Here is an 18911-nt window from a genome sequence, read left to right as displayed (position 1 = left end):
AGCCAACTGTGATGCACATTCCTTAAAAATATGTGGTAATAGGTCATCCATTTCCAAAGCCTTATTAACATCTAACCCAATCAATACCAGATATACCTCTGATTCTTTCACTTCCAATTGCCTCCCTTCTACATATTACACATCATTTACACCAGTATAATATACACTGATAAAACATTCATTCAATAATTCCACTATATCCTTTGCAATGGTCACTCTTCTGCAATGACTATCCATTAATGTCAACCTGCCATAATTACCTTTCCTCTTGCTTGCAATATTGCAGAATTCTCTCAAATTAACCTTGGCCTGACCAGCCAATTTCCTCTCATACTGCACCTTCTCATTCTTTACCATGCTCCTCATTATTATTATTATTATTGTTCCGGGAAACTCCAAGGAGTCGACAGACTCATCGAGGGAGGCCCTAACATCATGTCAAGAACAACTATTCAACATTCACACAGTATCTATCATACCTTGCCTTAAACTCATTCACGGTCGTAGCACCCACAACAGACTCTGGAAGCTTATTCCACTCATTCACCACTCTCCAAGTAAAAAACCTAGCTCTAACACCCTTGTCAACCACGCTCTTGCCAGCTTCGATGCATGGCCCCTAGTCCTCTCACCACCAGTCATATTTTCAAAAATATCTTCTGGATCAATCTTATAAAAACCCTTCAGTAATTTGAATGTCTCAATCATATCACCCCTCCTTCTTCGCCTATCGTCAAATTTCTGCAACCCACAAATCTTCAACCTATTCTCATAAGGTTCATTCCATAGACTTGCTATCATCTTGGTCACTCGTCTCTGGACCCTCTCCACTTCCTCCCCATCACGAAGATACCCTGGTGCCCATAACTGGGCACAGAAGTCCAGATGGGGTCATATCAAGGCTCGATACAGAGGAACAACAACTTGTTTGTCTCTGCATGTTAAAGTATTTTTCAGAAGCCAAGTGATTTGGTGAGCTGTTTTAGTCACTTTTGCAATGTGCCCCCTAAACTTCAACTCCCTATCCACCAACACTCCCAAATCCCTGGCCTCATCAATCTCCTGGAGTACGGTTCCACCAATGCGACATACTGCTGCTATTCTTTTCACCCCAAAGTGCATAACCTTACACTTTGCCACATTAAATTGACATCCATTTTTCCTAGCCCAGTCCTCCAAACTATCTAAATCATCCTGTAAAATTATGACATCCTGTGCACTCACAATTGCTCTACCCAACTTTGCATCATCAGCAAGCAAGTGAACACTTCCTCTCAAATCCTTTCCAATATCATTGATGAACAAATTGAAAAGCAGTGGTCCAAGAACAGAGCCCTGCGGCACTCCACTAGTCACAAGACGTCTTTTAGACTCCACTCCTGAATAAACCACTCTCTGGTATCTCTCCTTCAACCACCCTCTTATCCATCTCACCAACCCTATATCTATCCCCATCTGCTCCAGTTTACTGATTAGGGTTCCATGTGGTATCCAATCAAAGGCCTTGGCAAGGTCCAGTAGTATCACTGTAAACCCATTACCCCTATCCAGTTCAGCCGTCACTGTGTTATAAAACGTGAGCAAGTTACTGAGGCATGATCTACCCTTCACAAACCCATGTTGTCCCCCATACAATATCCCATTTTCATTTATCCAATCCTGTATTCTTTTCTTGACTAATTTCTCTAAGACCTTGACAATGATTCCTGATATGCTAATCGGTCGGTAATTTACAACAGCAGTCTTGGAACCACCTTTATGCAGTGGAACTATTTTCCCCTCTTTCCACCCACTCGGGACTAACCCAGACCCGAGACTCAAATTAAACAAAATGGTCAAGAGTACTGACAATTCTTTAGCTGCTTCTCGTACAACACGAGCTGGTATACCATCCAATCCCACAGATGTATTGACATTGAGGTTATGCAATAGACTACTCACCTCCACTTCATTCACCACAATTCCCGTATAATCTACTGGTTTATTCGTTTCTGCAATGTCACCACCTGGATGATATATTCTTGCAAAGTGCTCACTCAGTAACTCAACTATCTCAACTGATTCAGTTACCTCCCTACCATCGGCATTCTTTAAAATCATTCTGCCATGTACATTTTTCCTTTTACTTGCTACATATCTAAAAAACTGTTTAGGATTCTCTTTAGCCTGCATGGCCAATGTTCTTTCGTAATCTTTTTTGCTTTTCTTACCACACTCGTCACCCTTCTGGCCTGCGCTTTATACTGTTCATGTGCCTGCCGGTCACCTTTCTCCTTAAATTCCCTCCATAGTTGTTTCTTTTTATTTGCAGCTCAAGCTTAATGGTGTTATTCATCCATTTAACCCCTACTTGATTTATTATTCGGACTCTAGGTATACAGTCAGCCATTGCTTCATGCAAGCATTTCTTAAATACCTCCCATGCACTATCAACTTCTAGTCCTTGCAGTTGTACATGCCATGGCACTGAACCAATCAAACTCCTAAGCTTGTCATACTTTCCAGCCCGATAATTCCACATGTACCCTGTCTTAATTGAAAATTCTACACCTTTAGCCACCTCCCAAGTCAAGACCCTATGATCACTCTCACCGATTGGTGGCAATGTGGTCATATTTGTTACAGCCAAATCCTCAGATGTAATTACTAGGTCAAACACTCTCTGACCCCTAGTATTTTCCATTACATGCTGTCGCAGATAGTTATCCCTTAATAACCGCATAAAATCCAATTCCTTCCTCCCGTGTGTCCTCTCCTCACTCCAATCAATGCGACCGTAGTTGAAATCTCCCATAATAATCAGCCTCCTTCCACTCATTTCTTCTATTTGCTTGTGCATACTGTCACCACCATCTTTTCCATCACCTGGTCTATAGCAGCACCCAATTGTATAATTAGTTCTGCTAGCCACAATCTCACACCAAATGGCCTCAAATGTGCTCTTTTCTCTATCCTGCAATTCAACTTCTATTCTCCTTGGCTGTAGCTCATCAGCTATCATCAACAATACTCCTCCCCCCATTTTATTCTCTCTGTCATTCCTGAACACACCATACCCATCACATTCAATCCCACTAGCTATATCATCTACAGTCAGCATTTTTCACTAATACCAATAACCTGTGGTCTGGAAGTGCCAACCATGGCCAAAAACTCTTCCTTCTTGTTCTTAATACTCCTAGTATTAGTGTACATGAATTTAAGACCCCCATTAGCCCCAACCCTACCTTGATGCCTTATATTAACTATCGCACTCTGATTTGTTGTCCTTATTTGCTCTGGCATATTATATTCATTCTTACATTCAACTGCCTCCTTAAGGACTGTATATCTACCCCCCCCCTTAACAAATCTAGTTTCCCTGAATTTGCACATCCACTATATTCAGCAACACTTTCTCAAGTCTTCTTACACCGTAACCATTCAAATGCAAGCCATCCATCTTATATAGATCCTTTCGCCCATCAAACTCACTCCACACGTCCACAAATTCCACACCACTCATCATACATAACCCACGCATAAAGTCATTCGCAATTATGGCCCTCCTTTTAAACATTTCACCTCTTTTTAAACATTTAAACTTTTAAACTGTCATACCGTGGCAAAAGACTAATCATTCTAACTCTCTTTTCTTTTGCTACCTCAAACAATTCATTCAATTCTTCTATCATTTCCATTTTATCTCCTTTCAAATCATTCGTACCTGCCACAACAATCATTTCTTTCACCCTTTCCTTTTGCTCTCGAATAGACTCAGTTACATCCTTTATGGTCGCACCAGGTTGGTACGATTTTGTCAAATCCTCTACTAACACACCTCGTACTAACGAGTCTCCATACAGCACTCTATCCTTCATTTTGTTCATGTTCACATTCATACGTCTATTTTTCCTGTCATACCTTTTATTATTGGTTGGTTCATTCAGTCGACTTTTGTTCATGCACTCTAGCTGCTGTTTTGCCCTTTCTATCGCACCATTCAACAACGCGATCTCACTCAATGCATCTATCTCATCTTTTTTATTCTTTGAGAAACCATTAATACTATCATTTACACTTTCTACATTCACACTCTCACAATTCTCACGTACAACCTTGCCGTTTCTTGTCATATCCCTATTTTCTTCATTCTGAAGTTTGACAAAAATATCACACTCACGATCCGAAATACACTTCAATTCCTCATTCTCCCTACATTTTCTACACACATTCAATCCTTTATTATCATCTAACCACACTCCAACCGCACTCCGCAAAGCGTACATTTCACAGCTAGTACACTGACTCATTTCTTTTATACTACCGTTCTTTGATAAAGATGGCGAACCATCATTACTGGCTGCCATTTTCCTTCGTACAGGTGCCACACTTATTTGCAACGTGTTTTATTATAAGTTATAACACACAAACAGACGCACTAAAATACGCAAGGCAAACAAAACTACGCAATATTAAGTAATTTTATCAACGATAACTGAAAATAATACTTATCTTATCAGGAGCTTGCACGAACACTGCACACTACGATATAACCTCGGACTCAAACTCCATGGATCTGATTGTCCCTCGTCTTTAATATTTTCTTTTTCAACACAGCTTGCTTGATTTCACTGTTCATCTATTTCACTCCTATTCTATTTTATTTACTTGCTTAACTGTTGATATGCAGTTATGCATTGCTTGTGTCATATCCTACCTTATGAATTACCATACACTGGTAACACAATGCTAGTTGACTACAGAGCTTCCCATAATCACCTACCTTATAATTCCACATATATTCCTTTTTTGGCAGCAACCTATTCTTGTTTCATCACATCCCAAACAAGTACCCCATGATCACTTTCACCAACCAGTGTCAGTGTTAACACCTTATTTGCAACTACATCTTGTGAAGTTATCACCAAATCCAACACTCTAAAATATCTAGTTGCTTTGGTAACATGCAACTTAAGATATTTATCATTCAGAAATCCAACAAACTTGCTCTCCTTGTTACCATACACTATCTCCTCCTTCCATTCTATATTCCTATAATTAAAGTCTCTCATCAGGATTACCTTCTTTTTAATGCCCAACCAATTTACTTAAACATTCACAATCAGTATTCGCTTGCCAATAACAGACTTCTGTCTGATATACTAGCCTGTTAATTTCAACTTCACACCACACAAATTCAAAATCTGCACATGTACTATCAACTTCCACACTTTGTGGACACAATTTCTCTGCAATTATTAACAGCACTCCCCTTCCTCTCCTTCTGGAAAACTGTATATCCATCCATTTCTATTCCTGACAGTTCATCATCTGCAGAAAACCAAGTTTCACTTATACCGATTATCTTTGGGCATACTGACTCAATCAATGCAACAAACTCAGCTCTCTTATTTTGAATACTCCTTACATTTGTATACAAAAACATAACATTTCTCATGTCTTTGAGGCTATTCTACCAACGTTTTCTACTCTAGCAACTACACCACACCCTCTCTTCAAGTCTGATCACTCTCATTACTGTGATTTGACTCTGTTTGCCATTCATACCTATCTCATCCACAAGCTTTCTGCATTCCATCATCTTGTCTGGCTCCAATCATATCTTTAACCTCATATCTATCTTCTTCCTGCTGGACAACTCATTTGTTCTGCTTCACAAGTATCCTTTGATTGTAAGCTACAATAAATTCTTGATTCTGTTCTTTCTCATCAAGCACTAGCTTTTCAAAATGCCCAAAACCAAACTTATTCAAACGTAATCATCAACTTTAAACCATTCCAACTTCCCTTCAAATTCATTCCAGAGATTCAGAAATTGAATCCATTTGCCTCGCACAACTCAGCCATCTTGCTGTTCATCCATCCATCAATGGCTTTAACTGGCACTTAAGCACCCATAGCCTTCCAAATATCCTTGGATTTCTTAACTGTAATATGAGGATAAGGCGATTACCGCTATGCCCTCTAAGTATTTTTGTCTGTAAATTGCATGTGTTCTACTGGCTGGTTTGCCAGTTCTGAGAGATGAAAAACCCGAGTTTCCATAAGAAAAAACCTTCTACCTCTGTATGAGACCAACTAACTCACCTTTAGTCGAAAGAGACCAGATCAAGATTCCTCGTGTCACTGACGGAAATCGAATTCAGGTCTTTCTGGGTTCGATTTCCTGAGCTACAGAGGTCACATCTCACCACACTATTGTCATATCTGGGAAACATGATAAATCTTTTCCAACAATACTATTATTCCTTACATTCCACAACAACTTCCCAAAGTTTCTATCAATATTCCTTTTTTTTTTTTTGCCAACTAAGCCATTCATGTCTAACTAAATCAAACAGCAAGGTGAGGTGAGAAGGAATGAGCTACGGAAGCTCACTCCTTCTCACCTCACTATTGTCATATCTGGACAACATGCTCAAGTCTTTTCCAATAATACTATTCTCGTGGAAAGGCTTAGACGTTGGTTATGCATTTTTTACTAAATAATTTAAGGAAATTACAACGGCAACTAGGATATACATTAAAATAAATTTTAATATACTTCAATATTTCGGCAACGTCACATTGCCACTTTCAAGAAACTTAAGAACAAGACACGTGCACACAGGCACAATAAACAGTAAGTGGGGAAGACGCAGGAAGCTATTATTTCTCCTAAAGTCCTGATGGTGCCCCCTAGCGGACAATGTTGGTATTCTTGGACAATTGGGCTGAAGGTCTTCTGATGTAGGTTTCCCAAATTTGAGGCAGTCTCATGCAGCCAAATTTGTTGAGGCTTGGATTGTATCTTAGGGTTGAAGCAGATTCCATGAAAAGCCTTTCATATTTGTATTTACTATGGTGTGTTATCATGGCTTTCTTCCACCGTCTTCTGTGGCAGGTATCCAGCGCATGGTCAGCAAGACCAGAGTGGCTGTATTGGTGAAACCGGAAGTAGTCCTTGTGTTCTGAAATTCTGATATTTGCTGTCCTACCTGTTTGGCCAAAGTAGGACAGCTTACAGCTGCAATGGACCTGGTATACACCAGGTAGTTCGGGGGGGGAAGGTTGGTCTTTAGTAAAGCAGATAAGGGATGCCAATTTTTTATATGGTCTGTAACAAGAAGTTAAGTTGTGTTTTTTTAGGATTTTTGTAATTTTTTCTAAGGTACCTCGGATATAGGGTATGGTGATGGATTTAGAGTAATCCTTGTTGTGAGGGGGGGGGGGGTTACTGGTTTCGTATTTTTTGGATTTTTTTGGGAGAGCAGCCATTGGCTGAGAAAGTGTTGAGAATGTGGTTTAGTTCTGTAGTTAGGGCACTGTCATTTGAACAGATAAGTTTAACCCTGTTGTGTAGTGTCTTAATGACTTCATATTGTTGCGAGGAGGGGTGGTGGGATTGTTGGTGAATGTATCTACCTGTATGTATCAACCCCCCCCCACACACAACAAGGATTACTCTAAATTCATCACCTTACCCTATATCCAAGGCACCTCGGAAAAAATTACAAAAATCCTAAAAAAACATGACTTAACTTCTTGTTACAGACCATATAAAAAATTAGCATCCCTTATCCGCTGTACTAAACATCAACCTCCCCCCCCCCCCAGACCTACCTGGTATATACCAGGTCCCTTGCAGCTGTAAGCTGTCCTACTTTTGCCAAACAGGCAGGACAGCAAATATCAGCATTTCAGAACATAAGGACTACATCCAGTTTCGCCAATACAGCCACTCTGACGAAATGATGAAAGGTTGACTACCGAAACGGTAGTCAACCTTTCGTCATTTAGTGTGAAACCTGAAGCACTCGATGCCCTCACATGTGGCCACAACTTTACCGTTGCGCCCAGAAGAATACCTGCTGAAAATATTATGATATGAATTAAACGCAGGATACGACACCTTCCAAACCACGTCACCAACAATGTTAGACTGGATGTGGCTTGTGTTCTGACCAAAGCTAAACCACCAAAAGCCCACATGCCCAGTAAGGAAATTAAATCTCTACTAGAATTAAAGACATACAAGAAAATAATAATCACCAAAGCTGATAAAGGGAATGCCACAGTATTGCTGCTTAACCAAAAGAATTACACAGGTAAGCTGAAAGCTCTATTGTTAGATTGGTCTACTTACCTCCCTGAATACAATCCCACCAACTCACAAATTAGAAAACTCCACAAGCTTCTTAAGAAGGACACTTCTTGGCATGTGGAAATCATCAACAAATTAAAACCATTTAACTCCATACCCCCCCCCCATATTTATGGACTCTAAAAAATACATAAGGAAAATGTGCCATTACGTCCCATAGTGGATGGCATGGATTCCCCCATATACAAACTAGCTAAACATTTGCCCAAAGCTCTCTCACACTATACTGGCAACACACCTTCACACATAAAAAACTCAGCCCACTTCAACGCCAGCATAGAAAACCTTACACTCAAACACACTGCAATAATTGTCAGTTTTGATGTCTCCTCCTTATTCACAAATGTCCCACTCAAAGAATCCTTAGAACTATCCAAGCTAAATTTCCTCCTGATATCACAGCCCTAGTTCAGTTCGCAATGAACTCAGACTATTTTGTTTGGCAAGGAAAATTCTACAAATAAATAGAGGGGACAGCCATGGGTTCTCCACTCTCCCCACCCTTGGCCAACTTTTACATGGAGACTTTTGAAGAGAAAGCCTTAAACTCTGCCCCACAAAAACCAACCATTTGGCTTTGCTATGTTGATGTGTTCGCCATTTGGCCACATGGCTCCAATGCACTCCTCTCCTTCCTAACACACTTAAACAACCAACACCCCAGAATCAAATTCACCCTGGAAGAAGAAAAAAACAACTGCCTTCCCTTCTTAGACACACTAGTCACCCACCAGCCTGATGAAACCTTTTTTCTCTCAGTCTATAGAAAACCCACCCATACAGGCAGATACATTCACCAACAATCCCACCACCCCTCTTCGCAACAATATGGAGTCATTAAGACACTACGCAACAGGGCTAAACTTATCTATTCAAATGACAATGCCCTAACTACAGAACTAAACCACATTCTCAACACTTTCTCAGCCAATGGCAACCCTCCCAAAAAAATCCAAAAAATATTGAAACCAGTAAACCACAACCCCCCCCCCCCCCTCACAACAAAGAATACTCTTTATCCATCACCGTACCCTATATCCGAGGCACCTCGGAAAAAATTACAAACATCCTAAAAAAACATGACTTAACTTCTTCTTACAGACCATATAAAAAATTGGCATCCCTTATCCGCTCTACTAAATGACCTACCTTTCCCCCCCCCACCACCACCCTAGACCTACCTGGTGTATACCAGGTCCCTTGCAGCTGTAAGCTGTCCTACTTTGGCCAAACAAGCAGGACAGCAAATATCAGAATTTCAGAACACAAGGATTACTTCCGGTTTCACCAATACAGCCACTCTGGTCTTGCTGACCATGCGCTGGATACCTGCCACAGAAGACGGTGGAAGAAAGCCATGATAACACACCATAGTAAATACAAATATGAAAGGCTTTTCATGGAATCTGCTTCAACCCTAAGATACAATCCAAGCCTCAACAAATTTGGCTGCATGAGACTGCCTCAAATTTGGGAAACCTACATCAGAAGACCTTCAGCCTAATTGTCCAAGAATACCAACATTGTCCGCTAGGGGGCACCATCAGGATTTTAGGAGAAATAATAGCTTCCTGCTTCTTCCTCACTTACTGTTTATTGTGCCCGCATGCATGTATCTTGTTCTTGAGTTTCTTGAAAATGGCAACGTGACGCTGCCGAAATATTGAAGTATATTAAAATTTATTTTAATGTATATCGTAGTTGACTTAATAATTTTCTTAAATTATTTAGCAAAAAAAAAAAAAAAACAATACTATTATTCCTTACATTCCACAACAACTTCCTGAAGTTTCTATCAATATTCCTTTTTTTTTTTGCCAACTATGTCATTTGTGTTTACAATAACCATTAATTCTGATACCCACTCTTTCCTTCTCTGCAAAGCATCAATTGTTTCAATTTGCCATTAGGAAAGCATGTTTTGTGTCCTTTTTAGTCATTACACCTCTAATGACTGAGTCCCCATACAATGATATACAATTATCCTTTGACTCTTTCTTCATGATACTAACTTCCTTCTTTTCATTCACATCAGCTAATTTCTTCTTTAGATGTTTAATCTCATCTTCCAGATGCTTCATTACACTTTTCATTTTCATCAATTCTTTCCTAAATTCTTCCACTCGGTTCCCTTAGTTATCTTGACTAACGCTTACAACCAGTGATGCTAGCTCCCATTTCGAAACCCTCTAACCTATCATTACACTTTTCATATACATTAATGATTTCCTTCTTTTTGTTCAATCTAACAGCCCACAAATCTTTCACATTTTTTGGTGCATACATGAAACAATTCTTGCAATGCATCCACTGGGAAAAATCCAGGGAAGAACTCGATCTTAATGCCGAAGCTTTTCATGCAACAGACATGCACTTCTTTACAGATGCCATTTTCAAAAAGCAGAAGCAGTAGGAACAAGCAAGCAGCAAAAACACAAATAAACAAAATTCCAACAGCAAACACTACTGAAGAACACTTATATCCAACATGAAAAAAATGAAATTATGTGAAAAGAAGAAGCTGCATTATACACAGTTTAAAACATTTTTCGTAGCACAGCTAAAATATACTGCTATGTTCACTCACAACATTTACCTTAAGTTAAAAGACAAATATATAATGAAACTTAACTTTAAAAACATACACAAAGTACTGTTTCTATTAGTGTTTTAATGTTTCAATAAATATCATGTCCACTGTGTTATGGTCTATTCTTCTATTATAAATTGTTATGAACTTGCTCACTACAACCCGTTTTGAAATGTAACAGTTAAAGCGGCGTATCATCATTAATATGTATTTTAAAGAGAAAAAAACTCAATATATAGCAAAATCTAGACAGATTGCTACAATAGGTTTCTATTCTTTGATCCCTACAGCAAAAATTGATTATAAACACTGTGTGCCATAGTAAATACCTGTACGAACAAAATACTCCAAACAAATTTTGTTTTGAACTGCTTGCTTCTTTCCAATTATTATTTATTTATTTGAAGAAGGAATAAACAATTTGGATCCATACTAATCAATATATAAAAATGGGTCCCTTTATTTCATGCATTACAAGCAACAGGATGCTGCTTTTGTGGATTTCATGTGAAGTATCTCCAGTATAATCTGCTAAATGTTGAGACAATTTGTATAATGAAATGTGAATAGCTATTGTATAAATGAGAAAAATTTGCTACTTACTTTAGAAGCAGATGAAATTTCATCATGGAAATTAACATGACTATCACTAGGCTGTGGTACTATTCTTTGAATGAAAAACTCACTATAGGGATCTAACAGCATACCATGTAACATCCAAGCTGTTAGCTGTCTAAAGAGTACAGCATGACAAGTGTGAAGGATCCTGAAACAAACAACAATAAATTTTAATTTTAGATGTCTTTCTTTTCAGTTTCTCCTAGCTGATAATTTTAACTGTCCTACAAATATTCTTGATCTTTTCCTTGCCAAAAGTCCTTTTAAGTAAACTGCGAATGTTATTCATTCTGTTGATTTCTTCTAGGGGAATAATACTCATATAGAAACTCATCTTTATGTTGTCTATCATAAGAATGCTTAATGGAATATCTTCATGATTTCTATAATTCATTTCCTCACCTGGATTTTTCAATCTTCTACACATCTGCATCAAATACATCACCGAAACAACTCTTAATGGTATGAAAACATTTATTCCATTCCAAGACATTCAACATTTATTCCATTCCACTTTTTTTCATTTGTTTCAGGGACAGAGCAAGGTAAATGGGAGGAGACCTTTACATAGCCTTGAAGGAATACAAAAAACTGACTTGGCTTCTGACCTAATTCAGATTCTTATTTTCTTGTGGTGCATACATTAGCAGGTAACCACTTTGATGGTGAATAAATAAGCATGGCTGGCATTTTGAGATTTAGCTGCCCAAACTATATTCCTCACTAGCAACCTACCTATCTAAATGGCCAGATGGATAAAATATATTAAAAACATATGCTTTGTATCCATATTATTTCTATAATATACAAAAGTTATATCGACTTCAATGGGCATTTTGCATCTATGTAATTATGGACGCATATATATGTCCATGTTGGTACAGTGGTTAAACAAACTGGTGGTATAACATAACATAAAATATCATGCATGCAGACTAGAACAATGCTTTGTTTAACAAGGCTCCAGACAACCAATAACATTTTCATCAGAGAACAAAGGATAACAGTGAAAAGTCAGCTACTCTTAATGTCCTCCATATCTCAACTTCTGATGTGGTGTTTGAATTGGAACAAACTCAACAATAACAAACTGAAGAAAGGCACCATCAAAATAAGAGGAATCGAAAAAAGAAAAAAAAAGTGGAACTGGCAGAAGAAGAAGAGTTCTTCATCTTGACATAGCAATATGAAGGAAACAGATAAGATTCTGCTAAATAATACCTATCAGATGTTATATGTAGACAATATTCTGGGAAGGAGTAGTAGCTAGGACCTTCGATACTAATCACTTCAACATAAAAATAAACTTCTTGAATGGAAAGCAATATCAAATAGTGATGTGAGTCAATTTCAAATGAAGAACTGGACAATGATACTTATTTGTACCTATGGTCCTCACTACATGAAGATAGAATTTCCCTTGTAGATAGAACCACAAGGTTCTATCTATACAAGAGAAGAAATAGTTTTTTTTTTTTTTTTGGAGTAATCAGAGGGTAGCTGACATAATAATAAATAAAAAAAGCCAGTTCTTGTTGATACTTGAACAGCAGAATAGAAAATAAGCATCAGACATATAGTAATGTTTGGGGAATATTCAGAGAAAAGAGCAAAGCTTACAATAATGATATACCTGCTGAATTTCTGTTCAGGAAATGGAGTGGTCATTACTAACACAATTTTTCAACATAAAGATGTGCATAAATTCACCTGATCAAAACATAAAATATAAGAAAAATTTTATTGACATTGTTCACAGTGATACCTAAATTCAAGCTGATTCTGGATACAAGAGAATACAGGATATGTGATACAGGAAGCAATTATCTAGTTTTGAGCAGGATAAAGATAATTATCATACTGATAAAAAAAAAGTGTAAAAAACTTAAAAATAATGAAAATTAAGCAGCTTTCATAGGTAAACTGCAGACACAAATATCACCTCAGAAAAAAATAAAAACACTTGAAACTAACAGCAAAACCATAGACTCATGTGGCCAAAGAGGCAAGTAGCAAAGCTGATCACAAGGACAGAAAATCTGAACAACTTCATAGTGAATCAAGGTAAGAGATGAATTTCACTACCCAGCGCGAGACCACTGCCTGGCTAATTGGAGATATGAAAACTGGCTTGAAACAAAATTTCCATGTTTAGTCTCTAGATTAAGCTTTCCTGACTATATAAAAAATTGATAAAAATAGAAAAAAATAATAATAATAAAATCCCCTGATGGTATCTCCAACTTGTTGTGAGGGCTTCCACATTCCCAATCCTGTGAACTATACAGGTGGTAGATGAAAAGAATCACTGTGGTCCACCAGAATGGGATGTTAAGCATGGGTCAACAATTCTATCTTGCAAAAAATCAACTGGTCACAAAAAAATATTAAGTAATCTTCACTGGACTAACTTAAATGGATATCAACCCAAACTTTGAAATAATGGTTTCTGAATAGAATCATGGAATATGAGAAGCATGTACAGGGTTGGAGCAATTCAAGAACTTAGAAGTGAATTTGAATTAAATAGATATAAATCTATTTAATTGCTTTACAGTAGCAATCAAAGCGACATGTAGGAAACAGGAGAAGGTAATTTAATGAAAGAGAACCTTTTGCCACTTTATGGTGGAAACAATTTGGATAAACATGAACTTAGAATAGGTTTCAGCATTAGGGAAAAAATTATGGTCATCTATGATTGAATTTGAAGCTTTTAATAAAAGAATAAGCAACTAAGAGTATAAGCAAAATGGTTCAAGATAACTTTTATTAATGTGCACTCACCCACAGAAGAGGAAATAAAAGATAAATACTATGAAAAACTGGAACTAATCCTTAAAAAAAATTCCCCCACAAGATATAATCATTTTATTAGGAAATTTCAATGCAAAAAATTGGAAAAGAAGAAATAAATAAAAAAAAAATATATATATACACATATATACTGGAAACCAAAGTTTTCATGAAGAGACAAATATTGATGAAGAAAGACTGATTCATTTATTCACATCTAGAAATTTAATAATACGAAATAATATTTTTATGAGAAATAATATACACAACCAAACATACATTTAATCAAATAGACCATATCATAATCAGAAAAGGACAGGAATTGCATTGAGAATAGAGTTTCAGAGAAGCTGAGTGTGGCCACATTCTAATTGTGCTATTCAGTAAATATTTTTCAGCACATGCAAATCATCTGAGATACAATATTAGATAAAACAGAAGAGAGAAGAAAATATGAGTGTGGATTAAAACAAAAATTGAAAAATATGCAGTTGGAAGAGGATAAAATTATTGAAATCATCTGGAATCATATCAAGGATAGCATACAAGTACCAGCAAAAAACTCAATTGGAATTTAAAAAAAAAAAGCATAAAAATGCTTTAATGATGTGGACTGACAGTAAATAAAAAAAGATAGCAGGATTTGCCTTAATAACCCAACTAATATTCATGCTGTTCAGAGATAGGAGAGCAGCAAGGAAGCCAATAAAATAATTAGACAACAGAAAAAAAAAATTGTGCATGAACAAATTGAAGAAATCCAGAAAAAATTTCTAATTTCTATGAAATTTGAAACCAAAAAACAGGTCAAAATATGAAAATAACAACAATAGTAATGGACTAGCCACTAGAGATGAAATAAACAGGTGGAGAGGATACTTTAACAAACTGTAATGAACCTGTTGAGAATTTTAAACAAAATACTTATCATACCTGCTGCCCTAGGAATTTTGTTGCCCCGTGCAATAGAATATTTTGACATCCCTTTCCCCCTAAAAAAAATTATTTTAATGATGTCTTAAAAGCCATGATGTTAAGCTAGGCTTCAACATGTCTGATTATAAATTCTAAATAGTAACATTAGCTAATGAAAATTCATAAGTTGATGAAAAATGATCATAAGCTATATATATTTTTTTTTTTACAGAAAGAGAGAGACAATTAACCCCTTAATAGTGGAATTTTGTTCTGAAAATGTGCATCTGCATGGGTAATTAAAATCAAGCAAAGATGAGTACAGTCATCAAATGCAGAGTAAATGCATCTGGTGTAAATTTTAATTAACAAAGTGGCAAATATTAAAAGTTAGTTTATTTGAAAAATCAATAACTTTATTGCTCCAAAATTCATTAATATCACAAATACTATCAATACAATCTAAAAAAATATTGTTTTATAATGTATTGCTATTAACTTACATGTAAGTAATGCTCATCACGTCATGTAGAATGAAGAACTGCTAAATCACAAACATGTAACTATGGTAAATATATTTTTATTTAGATTTTAGAACACGTGTCATGTCTTAACATAAGTTAATTTACATTTTCACTGTTGAAATATAAACCTACTGTTTAAAATGATACTTTTCTTGCTTTCATATTTGCAAAATCACAAATAAGGCCAGTGTAGTCTAATTGCTGACCGATTTCATGTTCAATTGAAATCATGGCAAGACCTTCCAATTGAGTTTCGGCCATTGTAGAAAGCAAATAAGTTTTAATAAGATTTAGTTTTGAAAGACTACACTCGTTGCTTGCAAATGTTACTGGTACTGTGCAGAAAAATGAAGTCGCTTTTTTGGTCTCACCGGCGAACCTTTCATTATAATTTCCAGTCTTTCAGCATCACTTAAAGAGGGATTACATCTTGCTGGATTAATGTTCATTTCAAGTTGATCAGTTAATTTTTTTGAAGAGGACGATGTTAAATAAGTTTTGTTTTTGCCTTCATTGTTACTAATATCAACATTACTGGGATCTCAATTAGAAGTACTTGCCATGAGCTCAGAATTTTTGGTTTCTATCCTTTCACTTATTTTCTCTTGTACTACATTAGCTGTTTCAGTTTTAGATATTTATGCAAAGCTCTGCTTTGTTTCTGAATATCGTATTCTTTTCCAATTTTCGTCTGCGATATTCTGCACCTGATAGTTTTTTCTTTTATCAGACATATTGAAATATTAAAATTATTTTAAAAGCCAAAGCCTAATAACTGTATCAAAAAAAAAGTATTAACAATCACTGCACAACTGTATTTATGTATTTTGATTCTATTTCTTTAATTGCTTTACTGTTAACCAATTATCTCATTATGATCATTTGGTCTCATTGGTTAAATGAGATTTACCTGCATGTCAAGGTCAACTCACGGCCTACAAAGTAATCAGAAATAAATGCAAGATAGAAGGTGTTCTGCTATTGTCATGTCATCTGATATTAACACTGACAATGCAAAATTAAACAAAAATAATACTACATTATTTTTAAAGATTATGATTTTTAAAAAATATACAGTACAATGAAGTTTTATTATGTAAAAATTTAACTAACGACATCCTGAAGTCTGGCTTCAACAGAGAAGGAATAAATTACCTTTTTATGATTTATTTTTCATATAGTTTAGGCCAATTTTGCCACCCCAAAAACTTTCCATCCTGTGCAAATGCACGTGTTGCATTATCAGTAGAGCCAGCCCTGCATACCTGTCATCTTGAAATATTTAAACCTTCGCAAGCTGAAGAAGAGGAGAGTATAATGCAGCTCAAAGACAACAAAAACACCAGGCACTGATGAAATAGTAACCAAACTCATCAAATATGGTGGAAGTGAATTAACTACACATATACATACACTGTACTTAATATGGAAAAAAGAATTATCCCCATAATGGAAAGAATTACTAATCATTCCAGTATATAAAAAGTGAAACAAAAATAAATGTGAAAATTACAGAGGGATATTACTTCTGTCAGCAAGCTACAAAATTTTATCTAATGTTATACTGAAAATAATCTTACCTTATGCTGAAGAAATTATAGGTGAATATCAAGAAGGATTCCAAAGAAATAGATCGACAGTTGACTAGATTTTTCACTAAAATAGTTGCTTAGGAGAAAAAAAAAAAAAGAGGAATATATTCAGCAGGTCTGTATTTCATTTATAGATTTTAGAAAAGCATATGATAGCATTCAAAGAGAAGGTCTTTGGGGAGCATTAGATGAACTGGGAATACCTCAAAAGGTAATATGTTTAATCAAATTTGCACCACTGACAGCCAAAGCATGATACTAACTAATGGAATTAGATCCGAACCTTTTGATATTAAGACAGAATTGAAGCAAGGAGGTGCCTTTTCACCCACCCTTTTTAACTTAGCTCTAGAAATATGTATTTGAGAAACTGGAAAAGATAACACAAGCAGAACAGTAATATTGCTATATGCAGATGATGAATGCCTAATTGAAGAAAATGCTGACATTAGAATATTTAAAAAAAAACTCAAAATTTCTGTTAAAAAAACTAGGATTACCAATCAAACAGGATAAAACTGAATAAAAGTATATAAAAATCACATTCAAGGGGGAAAATGACCAGTTTACCATCGATAACCTGAAATTTAAAAGTGTCACTTCCTTCAAATATCTTGGAGCATCGATTATGCAAGATAATAAAATTAGTACAGAAATACAAACTAGAATGCATACATCCAATAGATCCTATCATTCACTACATCATTTATTATCTTCCAAATCATTCAAATTTATTATCTTTTATATCATTTATTATCTTCTATCACGTGGAGTTAGGAAGAATATGATGTCCCTGAGATCTTACAAGGTGAAGTGAAAATGGCACTGTGGGAAATGAAGAATGGAAAGACTGCAGGAGAAGATGGAATTATGGTAGACTTGTCAGCTGACTAAACTCTTTAAACAGCTGACTAAACTCTTTAATAAATACCTAAAACAGAGAAAAATTCCAAAAAAATTGGAACATTCACTTCTAATATTAATTTTTAAAAAGGGCAATAAGGAAGAAATTAAAAACTACAGACCTATAAGCCTACTGCTCCCCATCATATATAAAGTCTTCACAAAAATTATAAATAATAGATTAAAATCTAAAGTATAGGGAATGCAATCCTGTGAACAAGCTGGATTTAGGAAGAATTACAATACTTTGGCACCATATTCACACATTAAGACAGCTGATTGAAAAATCAATTGAATACAATAAACCCTTATGTCTAGCCTATATAGACTACGAAAAAGCATTTGATTCAGTTAAAACATCTGCAACACTAAAAGCACTTGAAACCCAGGGAACTGAGAAACCATATATTGAAACAATAAAACATATTTACAATAATGCAACATCTGTAATTAAATTATATAAAAACAGTGAAAAGTTTCCAATACAAAAAAAGGCATCTGGCAAGGCGACACCATATCTTCCAAAGTATTTATAAGCCTTGATTGGGAAACAAAAGAAATAAACATAAATGGAGAAAGACTGCATCATCTAAAATTTTCAGATGATGTTGTCCTAATAGCAAATAACAAGATTATCTGCTTGAAGATCTGGAAGAAAAGCTAAATCAGCTAAATGAAGCCTCTAGATCAGATCAAAAATAGAGAAAAAACAAAAATAATGATGAATAAATATATAAACCATAGAACTATCAAAGTTGAAAACCATGAAATAGAACAAGTTACTTCATATGTATATTTGGGCCAATTGTTATCCTTTGAGGAGTGCC

At 35.9% G+C, this 18911-nt stretch overlaps 1 protein-coding gene across 1 annotated transcript in view; it reads right to left on the bottom strand.

Moving 5' to 3' along the window:
• Positions 1–18911, bottom strand: part of LOC150098144 (gamma-tubulin complex component 4-like) — a 307854-nt gene that overhangs the window by 199547 nt on the left and 89396 nt on the right. The window contains exon 6 of the mRNA XM_090406372.1: positions 11340–11502. Within this exon, the coding sequence (XP_090262498.1) occupies positions 11340–11502 (163 nt within the window). The remainder of the gene's footprint in view (positions 1–11339; positions 11503–18911) is intronic.

This window comes from Typopeltis vanoorti, chromosome 16 (assembly GCF_054136105.1).
Source record: "Typopeltis vanoorti isolate ZY-2024b chromosome 16, IOZ_Tvanoo_1.0, whole genome shotgun sequence".
Lineage (NCBI taxonomy): Eukaryota > Metazoa > Arthropoda > Arachnida > Uropygi > Thelyphonidae > Typopeltis > Typopeltis vanoorti.
Note: the sequence above shows the minus strand (reverse complement) of the source record. Positions and strands in the feature narration are given on the sequence as shown.